The sequence below is a fragment of the Chroicocephalus ridibundus genome, chromosome 27 (genome assembly GCF_963924245.1).
Source record: "Chroicocephalus ridibundus chromosome 27, bChrRid1.1, whole genome shotgun sequence".
Lineage (NCBI taxonomy): Eukaryota > Metazoa > Chordata > Aves > Charadriiformes > Laridae > Chroicocephalus > Chroicocephalus ridibundus.
In genome coordinates this window covers 1344263-1355594 of record NC_086310.1, presented here as the reverse complement: position 1 = coordinate 1355594, position 11332 = coordinate 1344263, and the positions used below count along the sequence as shown (strand labels likewise).

The following is an 11332-nucleotide window of genomic DNA, read 5'->3' as shown; positions in this document are numbered from 1 at the left end:
CCCCCCCCCTTTCCCCCCCTCCCCAGGTCTTGATTAAAGGGTAACGAGCGGTGGAAAACGCCTCCCAGTTGGTGGTTACTGGTTGAACTGGGATGGGAGGGCAGTGGAAACACCCCCCCCCTTCCAGTTAGTGCTTACTGGTTAAACTGGGATGGGAAGGCAATGGAAACAACCCCCCCCCCCCCCGGTTAGTGGTTACTGGTTAAACTGGGATGGGAGAGTGGTGGGAACATCCCCCCCCCCCGCCCCAGTTAGTGCTTATGGGTTAAACTGGGATGGGGGACCAGTGGACCTTCCCCCCGCCCAGTTAGTGCTTACTGGTTAAACTGGGATGGAGTGTGGTGGAAATACACACCCACCCACCCCCCCGTTAGTGCTTACTGGTTAAACTGGGATGGGGACCAGTGGACCTCCCCCCTCCCAAGTTAGTGCTTACTGGTTAAATTGGGATGGGAGAGCGGTAGAAACCCCCCCTCCCAGTTAGTGCTTACTGGTTAAACTGGGATGGGGAGGGCAGTAGAAAACACTCCCTCCCCGTTGGTGGTTACTGGTTAAACTGGGATGGGAGGGGGGTGTTCCCAGTTTGGGCTAGGCGGGCATGCGATCAGTGTGACCAGTTTGACCAGTTTGTAGCTCCATGGAGGCCAGTGTGCCCGGTTAGCGGTGTCGTGGTTCCCAGTTTGCCCAGTATGCCCAGTTCCCTGCCCCAGGGTTCCCAGTATGGCCAGGTCCCAATCCCAGTGTGCCCAGTATGCCCAGATCCCTGCCCCAGAGCTCCCAGTATGCCCAGTTCCCTTCCCTAGTGTTCCCAGTAACGACCAGGTCCCAGTCCCAGTATGCCCAGTTCCCTGTCCCATGGTTCCCAGTATGAGCAGTTCCCAATCCCAGTATGTCCAGTTCCCTGTCCCATGGTTCCCAGTATGAGCAGTTCTCAATCCCAGTATGTCCAGTTCCCTGTCCCATGGTTCCCAGTATGAGCAGTTCCCAATCCCAGTATGTCCAGTTCCCTGTCCCATGTCTCCCAGTATGAGCAGTTCCCAATCCCAGTATGTCCGGTTCCCTGTCCCATGGTTCCCAGTATGAGCAGTTCCCAGTCCCAGTATGCCCAGTTCCCTGTCCCATGGTTCCCAGTATGAGCAGTTCCCAATCCCGGTATGTCCAGTTCCCTGTCACATGTCTCCCAGTATGAGCAGTTCCCAATCCCAGTATGCCAGTTCCCTGTCCCATGGTTCCCAGTATGAGCCGTTTCCAATCCAGTGTTCCCAGTACACCCAGCTCCCTGTCTCATGTCTCCCAGTATGCACAGTTTCCCCTTTCCCAGTGCCCCCAGTATGCCCAGTATCAGCTCCCCCACTGCCTCCCAGTTGCCCCCAGTCTCCCCCAACCCAGTGCTCCAGTCTGCTCCATTTTTCCCCCAGTACATCCAGTGCTTCCCAGTAAAGCCCCGTCTTCTCATCCCAGTGTCTCCCAGTATGTTCTCTGGCTCCCTGTCTGCCCCAGTTCCTTCTCCCCATGGCCCCAGTATAGACCAGTTCCTCCCCAGTGCGTTCCAGGCAGTGTGGTGCGCAGCGGTTCCTCCCCTCCCGGTATGACCCAGTGCCCCCCAGTTCATCCCAGTTCCCCCCCCCAGGTATGTTCTGATGTCCTTCCCAGTTTATCCCAGTCACTCCAGTATGCTCCTGTGTCCAGCCCATATTTCTCCCAATGCCTCCCCCAGTCTGTCCCAGTGCCTCCCATTACCTCCCAGTGCCCCCCAGTCTGCCCCAGTTCCCCCCATTCCCCCAGTCTGCCCCAGTGTCCCCCAGTAACTCCCAGTGTGTCCCAGTGCCCTCCCACTCTGCTCCAGTGCCCCCCAGTCTGTCCCAGTTCCCCCCCCAGTGACCCCCAGTTCCCTCCAGTCTGCCCCAGTGTCCCCCAGTGTCCCCCATTACCTCCCAGTAACTCCCAGTGTGTCCCAGTGCCCCCCAGTCTGCCCCAGAGCCCCCGCGCCGCCAGGGGCCGCCCTCCCTCGGCGCTGCCGCTCTGGCCACCTCATCTCGGTGTTCCCCCCCCCCATACCGGAAGTGGCCGCTCTGGACGCCTCTTCTCCCTGGTTTACCACCGGAAGAGGGCGGGGCCGCGGCGCCAGACTCCCGTCAGGTGACCGAGCGTGCCGGGTGACGTCACGGGGTTTGCGGAAGTGACCAGGAGAGACCGGGGGAGGCGGAAGGATCGAGGTGAGGGACGGGGGGGGGGGGGGGGGGCTAGACGGGCCCGGCACCGGGGGTCATAGAGCCGGGGGAGTGACCTAGAGGGGCCTGGTACCGGGAGGGCCATAGAGCTGAGGAGGGTGGGGTAGAGGGGCCCGGTACCGGGGACCATAGAGCTGCTGGCGGGCGGGGTAGAGTGGCCCGGTACCGGGAATCATAGAACTGAGGGGGGTGGGGTAAAGGGACCCGGTACCGGGAGGGCCATAGAGCCAGAGTGGGGGCCAGAGGGGCCCGGTACCGGTGATACCACAGAGAGGAGCGGGCCGGAGAGGCCGGTACAAGGCGACCATAGAGAGGCCCCCGGACCTCCGCGGGGGGCTAGAAGGGACTCCCCGGAGGGAGACCATGGAGTCACGGCACCTCCGGGGAAGAGAGAGGCCCCCGAGACCATAGAGAGCGGCCTGGACTGGCTAGAAGGGCCCGGACGGGCCCGGACGGTGGCGGGGGGCGGGGGAGGGACTCGCGGGGACGCTCTGGGAGGAGCCGGATCATAGAGAGGAAGGGAGCGGGGTGTCCTCCTCGCCTGGCGATTGGCTGGGCTCACGGTTGCCATGGAGAAAGGGCGGGGCCCGAGGGGTGGGGGGGCGGGGCCCGGGGTAAGTCAGCTGCGGGGGGGGGGTAATAAATGCCCCTGGTGGGTATTTGTGGCCCTGGGGGGGGGGTAATAAGTGGCCCTGGGGGATATTTGTGGGCCTGGGGGGGGGGGGTATAATGCCCTTGGGGGGGGTGTAAATGCCCCGTGGGGGGTATTTATGCCCCCTGGGGGGTTATAAATGCCCCTGGGGGGGGTAATTGTGGCCCTGAGGGGGGGAATAACTGCCCCTGGGGGGTGCCATTGGGTCGGGGGGGGGGGGCAGTGGGGAGCTCCGGGACAGACCCCCCACGGCATCATCGTGTGTGTGTCCCCCATCCCTGTCCCCCCCTTCACGTCCCCCCTTTCATGTCCCCCCCGTGGCTGTCTCCCTGTGTCCCCATATCCACGTCCCACCATGTCCCCATGTCCCATCATGTCCCCCTGTGTCCCTGTGTCCCCACCATCCATGTCCCCATGTCCCCCCATGTCCCCATGTCCCCCCCATCTGTGTCCCCGTGTCCCACCATGTCCCCGTGTCCCCCATCTCCACGTCCCACCATGTCCCCATGTCTCCCCCATCCATGTCCCTGTGTCCCACTATGTCCCCATGTCCCCCCCATCCATGTCCTGTGATGTCACTGTATCCCCCGTATCCACGTCCCCCCATGTCCCTGTGTCCCCCATGTCCCCATGTCCCTCATATCCCCGTCCCACCATGTCCCCGTGTCCCCATATCCATGTCCCACCATGTCCTTATGTGCCACCGTGTCCCCGTGTCCCCCATATCCATGTCCCACCATGTCCCTGTGTCCCACCATGTCCCCGTGTCCCTCATACCTATATATCACTATGTCCATGTCCCCCATATCCATGTCCCACCACGTCCCCGTGTCCCACCACATCCCCATGTCCCCCATATCCGTGTCGTACCATGTCCCTGTGTCCCACCATGTCCCTGTGTCCCTCATATCTATGTCTCACCATGTCTCCATGTCCCACTGTGTCCCTGTGTCCCACCATATCCCCGTGTCCCCCCATCCATGTCCCCCTGTCCCACCATGTCCCTGTGTCCCCCATATCCATGTCCCATCATGTCCCCGTGTCCCCCATATCCCCGTCCCACCATGTCCCCGTGTCCCCATATCCATGTCCCACCATGTCCTTATGTGCCACCGTGTCCCCGTGTCCCCATATCCATGTCCCACCATGTTCCTGTGTCCCACCATGTCCCCGTGTCCCTCATATCTATGTCTCACTATGTCCGTGTCCCCCATATCCATGTCCCACCATGTCCCCGTGTCCCACCACATCCCCATGTCCCCCATATCCATGTTCCACCATGTCCCTGTGTCCCACCATGTCCCTGTGTCCCTCATATCTATGTCTCATCATGTCCCCGTGTCCCCCATATCCGTGTCCCCCATATCCGTGTCCCACTGTGTCCCTGTGTCCCCCATATCCCCGTGTCCCCCCCATCCATGTCCCCCTGTCCCACCATGTCCCCGTGTCCCCCATATCCATGTCCCACCATGTCCCCGTGTCCCACCACATCCCCATGTCCCCCATATCCGTGTTCCACCATGTCCCTGTGTCTCTCATATCTATGTCTCATCATGTCCCCGTGTCCCCCATATCCATGTCCCACCATGTCCCCGTGTCCCCCATATCCGTGTCCCACCGTGTCCCTGTGTCCCCCATATCCCCGTGTCCCCCCATCCATGTCCCTGTGTCCCACCATGTCCCCATGTCCCCCATATCCCCGTCCCACCGTGTCCCTGTGTCCCCATATCCATGTCCCACCATGTCCTTATGTGCCACCGTGTCCCCGTGTCCCCCATATCCGTGTCCCCCATATCCATGTCCCACCATGTCCCCGTGTCCCACCACATCCCCATGTCCCCCATATCCGTGTCCCACCATGTCCCTGTGTCCCTCATATCTATGTCTCACCATGTCCCCGTGTCCCCCATATCCATGTCCCCGTGTCCCACCATGTCTCCGTGTCCCCCATATCCCCATCCCACCATGTCCCCGTGTCCCCATATCCATGTCCCACCATGTCCTTATGTGCCACCGTGTCCCCATGTCCCCTATATCCGTGTCCCACCATGTCCCTGTGTCCCACCATGTCCCTGTGTCCCTCATATCTATGTCTCACCATGTCCCCGTGTCCCCCATATCCACGTCCCACCATGTCCCCCATGCCCCTGCCCCCCATGTCTCTGCCCTCCCACCCGTGTCCCCAATGCCCATGTCCCCCCAGCTGTGTCCCCAGGTGCCGCTGTCACCATGGACCTGCTGTTCGGGCGGCGGAAGACGCCGGAGGAGCTGCTGCGGCAGAACCAGCGGGCGCTGGCCCGCGCCATGCGGGAGCTGGACCGCGAGCGCCAGAAGCTGGAGGCCCAGGAGAAGAAGATCATCGTCGACATCAAAAAGATGGCCAAGCAGGGCCAGATGGTGAGGGGACACCAGCGGGGGACACGGAGGGGGCACGGAGGGCAGCAGGAGAGCATAGTGGGGGTGGGAGAATACAGAGGGGACAAGGGGACACGGCGGGGACAAGGGGACACGGTGGGGACCAGGGGATGAAGAGGGCTCCAAGGGACCCTTGTGGGGACCAGGGGACAGTGGGGACAGGAGAATGGAGAGTGGACATGGGGATGTGGAGGGGACCCAAGGGACTGTGGTGGGGACATGGCGATGCAGAGGGGACCAGGACACTTGGTGGGGACCAGGGCATGAAGAGGGCTCCAGGGAACTGTTGTGGTGACCAAGGGACATGGTGGGGACAGGAGAATGGAGAGGGGACCAGGGGACACGGAGGGACCCAGGTGTCTTGGAGGGAACCACGGTGGGGACACCTGGGGGGAACCAGTGGGACGTGGAGGGGACTGGGGGGGCAGTGGTGGGACTTGAGGACCACAATGGGGACCTGGGGATCATGGAGGGGACTTGAATGCTGGGAGAAGGCCAGGGACCATGGTGGGACAAAGGGACACGGCAGGGACACGGGTGCTTGGAGAGGACCAAGGGGACATGGTGGCGAGTCGGGGAAGTCCCCAAGTCACCATGGTGGGGACAAGGAGCCCAGGAGACTGTTGAGATGGTGGAGAGGACCACGGTTGGCCCTGAGGGCCACAGAGGGGTCCCTGGACATCCCCTTGACCTCATGGCGACTTGATGTCCCCCCCTCCCTGTGGCCTTCAGGACGCAGTGAAGATCATGGCGAAGGACCTGGTGCGGACGCGGCGCTACGTGAAGAAGTTCATCACCATGAGGGCCAACGTCCAGGCCGTGTCCCTCAAGATCCAGACCCTCAAGTCCAACAACTCCATGGCCCAGGCCATGAAGGGCGTCACCAAGGCCATGGCCACCATGAACCGACAGGTGGGTGCCCGTGGGGACGTCCCCAAGGCTGTGACCATCATTACCTGCCCTGGGGTGGCCAAGGGGATGGGGTGTCCTTGAGATTGTGGCCACCACAAGCTGCACCAGGGAAGACCCCCAAGGCTGTGGCCACCAGAGGTTGCCCTAGGCTGCCCATGAAGCTGTCCCCAAGACTATGGCTGCTTGAGGGGGACATCCCTGCGGCCATGGCCACTACAAGCTGCTTGGGGTGGCCGTGAAGATGTCCGTGACACTGTGGCAACCATGAGCTGCCTCAGATGATGTGGCCAAGGCCATCAGAAACCACTCAAGGTGACCATGGGGACGTCCCCAGGACCATAGTCACCACAAACCACCTGAGATGGCCATGGGGACATACCCAAGGCTGTAGCCACCATGAACGGCCCAACATGGCCATGGGGACGTCCCTGTGCCCCTGTGTGCCATGTGCCCTGTTCCTGTGTCACCCCCCAGCTGAAGCTGCCACAGATCCAGAAGATCATGATGGAGTTTGAGAAGCAGGCGGAGATCATGGATATGAAAGAGGAGCTGATGAACGACGCCATCGATGATGCCATGGGGGACGAGGACGATGAGGAGGAGAGGTGGGGGACGCCGGGGGGGTGACATGTGGTGGCGTGGGGGGAGGGCGTTGTGGGGGACGGGGACACTGGGGTGGAGGACGTGGGTGGAACACGTCGGAAAAGGATGTAGTGGGACAAGAACAGGGATGTGGGAGATGGGGACAGTGAGGACACAAGGAGAGCGCGAGATGGGACATGGCGGGACAAGGACGTTTGGGTCATGGGCATGGGAGGGAAGGGGACGTGGTGGGGCGGGGACAAGGTGGGGACACAAGGAGAACACGGTGGGATGGGGCATGGGGGGACAAGGACATTTGGGTCACAAACTTGGGAGCGCAAGGGGACAGAAAGAGAGGGATGCGATGGGACATGGGGGGACAGGGCCATGGGGACGTGGTGCGGACACCAGGAGAGCGTGGTGGGATGGGACATGGGGGGACAGGGACGTGGGGACATGGTGGGGACACCACGAGAGCGTGGTGGGATGGGACGTGGGGGGACAGGGCCATGGGGACGTGGTGGGGACACCAGGAGAGCGTGGTGGGATGGGACGTGGGGGGACAGGGACATGGTGGGGACATGGTGGGGACACCAGGAGAGCGTGGTGGGATGGGACGTGGGGGGACAGGGCTGTGGGGACATGGTGGGGACACCAGGAGAGCGTGGTGGGATGGGATGTGGGGGGACAGGGAAATGGGGATGTGGTGGGGACACCAGGAGAGCGTGGTGGGATGGGACATGGGGGGACAGGGACATGGTGGGGACATGGTGGGGACACCAGGAGAGCGTGGTGGGATGGGACGTGGGGGGACAGGGCTGTGGGGACATGGTGGGGACACCAGGAGAGCGTGATGGGATGGGACGTGGGGGGACAGGGCCATGGTGGGGACACCAGGAGAGCGTGGTGGGATGGGACGTGGGGGGACAGGGCCATGGGGACGTGGTGGGGACACCAGGAGAGCGTGATGGGATGGGACGTGGGGGGACAGGGAAATGGGGACATGGTGGGGACACCAGGAGAGCGTGGTGGGATGGGACGTGGGGGGACAGGGCTGTGGGGACATGGTGGGGACACCAGGAGAGCGTGGTGGGATGGGACATGGGGGGACAAGGCCATTTGGGTCCTTGTGGGGGACGCGGTGGGGTGGGGACACGAGGGAACAGGGACATGGGGACGTTGGGATCGTGGGGGGGGCCATGGGGAAGACGGGGCCGTGGGGACACTGGGGAGGGTTGGGGACACCCGGGGGATGTGGCGGGGTGTGTGTGGGGGGGGATATGGGACGCTGGAAGGTTGGGGACACTGAGTTGGGGGGGGGGGGGGGCAAGGGACACTGGGGGGGACGCGGCGTGACCTCTGACCCTCCCCTGTCCCCCCCCCAGCGACGCGGTGGTGTCACAGGTGCTGGACGAGCTGGGGCTGAACCTCACCGACGAGCTGGCCAGTGAGTGGGGCTGGGGGGGCAGTTTGGGGGCCGGGGGTCGAATTTTTGGGGGGGGGGGCTGAAGGGGGAATCGAACATCTGGGGGGGGCATTTTGGGGGTATTTAAGGGGCGTTTTGGGGAGCTGGGGGGGGCATTTTGGGGGTATTTCAGGGGCTTTGAGGGGCATTTTGGGAGCTGGGGGGGGCATTTTGGGGGTATTTAAGGTGTCCTGGGGGGCATTAGGTAAGGGTGGGGGGGCATTTTGGGAGTACAGGGGGTATTTAAGGAGCCCGGGGCGGGGGAGGGTGGGTAGGGGAATGGGAGGTAGATATGGGTCTGGGGGGCCATTTGGGGGGTCTGGGAGGGATTTGGTGGGGAAGGGGGTATTTTGGGGGTCTGGGGGGGCCAATGGGGGGTACACGTGGGTCTGGGGGGCCATTTTTGGAGGGCGGGGGGGGTATTTGGGGGCCCTGGGGGGGCATTTTGGGGGTCCGGGGGGATTTGGGGATCTGGGAGCTATTTTGAGGTGTGGGGGGGCATTTTGGGGGTCTGTGGCAGTCAATGGGGGGTACATGTGGGTCTGGGGGGGCCATTTTGGGGGTCTGGGAGGGATTTGGGGGGGCATTTTGGGGGTCTGGGGGGGTTCAATGTGGGGGTAGATGTGGGTCTGGGGGACCATTTTGGAGGGGCACGGGGGTATTCGGGGGCCCTGGGGGGGGCATTTTGGTGGTCTGGGGTGGATTTTGTGGGTCTGGGGGGGTATTCTGGGGTGTGGGGGCATTTTAGGGGTCTGGGGGGGTCAATGGGGGGGTACATGTGGGTCTGGGGGGACCATTTTGAGGGGCCGGGGGGGTATTTAGGGGCCATTTTGGGGTGTCTGGGGGGGATTGTGTGGGGGGGGCATTTTGGGGGTCTGGGGGGCTTCAGTGTGGGGGTAGATATGGGTCTGGGGGACAGTTTTGGGGGGGCACGGGGGCATTTGGGGGCCCTGGGGGGCATTTTGGGGGTCCGGGGGGATTTGGGGGATCTGGGGGCTATTTTGAGGTGTGGGGGGGCATTTTGGGGGTCTGGGGGGGCCAATGGGGGGTACACGTAGGTCTGGGGGGCCATTTTTGGAGGGCGGGGGGGTATTTGGGGGCCCTGGGGGGGGCATTTTGGGGGTCTGGGGGCTTCAATGTGGGGGTAGATGTGGGTCTGGGGGACCATTTTGGGGGGGCACGGGGGCATTTGGGGGCCCTGGGGGGGCATTTGGTGGTCTGGGGTGGATTTTGTGGGTCTGGGGGGGTTATTCTGGGGTGTGGGGGGCATTTTGGGGGTCTGGGGGGGTCAATGGGGGGGTACATGTGGGTCTGGGGGGCCATTTTTGGAGGGCGGGGGGGTATTTGGGGGCCCTGGGGGGGCATTTTGGTGGTCTGGGGCGGATTTTGTGGGTCTGGGGGGGTATTCTGGGGTGTGGGGGGGCATTTTGGGGGTCTGGGGGGGTCAATGGGGGGGTACATGTGGGTCTGGGGGAGACCATTTTGAGGGGCCGGGGGGGTATTTAGGGGCCATTTTGGGGTGTCTGGGGGGATTGTGTGGGGGGGGCATTTTGGGGGTCTGGGGGGCTTCAGTGTGGGGGTAGATATGGGTCTGGGGGACAGTTTTGGGGGGGCACGGGGGCATTTGGGGGCCCTGGGGGGGCATTTTGGGGGTCCGGGGGGGATTTGGGGGATCTGGGGGCTATTTTGAGGTGTGGGGGGGCATTTTGGGGGTCTGGGGGGGCCAATGGGGGGTACACGTAGGTCTGGGGGGCCATTTTTGGAGGGCGGGGGGGTATTTGGGGGCCCTGGGGGGGGCATTTTGGGGGTCTGGGGGGCTTCAATGTGGGGGTAGATGTGGGTCTGGGCGACCATTTTGGGGGGCACGGGGGCATTTGGGGGCCCTGGGGGGGCATTTTGGTGGTCTGGGGCGGATTTTGTGGGTCTGGGGGGGTATTCTGGGGTGTGGGGCGCATTTTGGGGGTCTGGGGGGGCCAACGGGGGGTACATGTGGGTCTGGGGGGCCATTTTTGGAGGGCGGGGGAGTATTTGGGGGCCCTGGGGGGGCATTTTGGTGGTCTGGGGTGGATTTTGTGGGTCTGGGGGGGTATTCTGGGGTGTGGGGGGCATTTTGGTGGTCTGGGGGGGTCAATGGGGGGGTTACATGTGGGTCTGGGGGGGACCATTTTGAGGGGCCGGGGGGGTATTTAGGGGCCATTTTGGGGTGTCTGGCGGGGGGGGGGTATTTCAAGGCCCTTGGAGGGGTATTTAAGCGTGGGGGGGGGAAGGTAACAGGGTGCCCCCCCCTGACCTTTGCCCTTTGCCCCCCCCCAGCCCTGCCCCCGCCGGGGGGGTCGCTGGCGGCGGGGGAGGGGCGGGCGGCCGAGGCGGCGGCTGCGTTGGCCGATGCCGACGCCGACCTGGAGGAACGGCTGAAGAACCTGCGCCGCGACTGACCCCCGACCTCCGACCTCTGACCTCTGACCCCTCGCCCCCCCCCTCGCCCCCCCAGCCTCCCACCCTGCGGGGTGTCCCCCCCCCCCGCTGCTCGGCGACCCCGGGGGTGGCCTCCCCCTCCCCCCCCAGCGACCTACGACCCCGGGGTTGACCTCCACGACCTTCGACCCCCCCGGGGTTGACACCCCCCCCCCCCGGCGACCTTCGACCCCTGGGTTGGCCCTTTGACCCCCGGGCTTGACCTCTGTGACCCTGGGGTTGACCCCCCCACGACCTTTGACCCCGGGGTTGACCCCTTGACAACGGACGACCCCCGGGGTTGACCTCCACGACCTTCGACCCTGGGGGTATTTCCCCCCCCCCCGGGTATCTGCCCCCTTTTTTGGGGGTATTTGCCCCCCCCCCCCGGTATATTTGCCCCCACCTTTGGGTATTTGCCCCCCTCCCCCCGAGGCATTTGCCCCCTCCCCCTTGGACTCTTGCCCCCCCCCCCCCCCCCGGCAGTATTTGCCCCCTTTATCTGGGTTACGGACTCTCTTTGCGGGTATTTGCCCCCCCCCCCGGGGGTATTTGCCCCCCCCTTGAGGCATTTGCCCCCTTTATCTGGGTTATGGACTCTCTCTTGGGGTATTTGCCCCC

At 63.6% G+C, this 11332-nt stretch overlaps 1 protein-coding gene across 1 annotated transcript; it reads left to right on the top strand.

Moving 5' to 3' along the window:
• Positions 1–2078: 2078 nt before the first annotated feature.
• On the top strand, positions 2079–11152 carry CHMP2A (charged multivesicular body protein 2A). Its single transcript, XM_063318603.1, has 6 exons — positions 2079–2216; positions 5099–5280; positions 6031–6210; positions 6685–6815; positions 8178–8239; positions 10571–11152. Exons 2-6 carry the CDS (start codon positions 5113–5115, stop codon positions 10690–10692), a joined length of 663 nt encoding a protein of 220 aa, XP_063174673.1. The 5' UTR covers positions 2079–2216; positions 5099–5112; the 3' UTR covers positions 10693–11152.
• Positions 11153–11332: the final 180 nt, after the last annotated feature.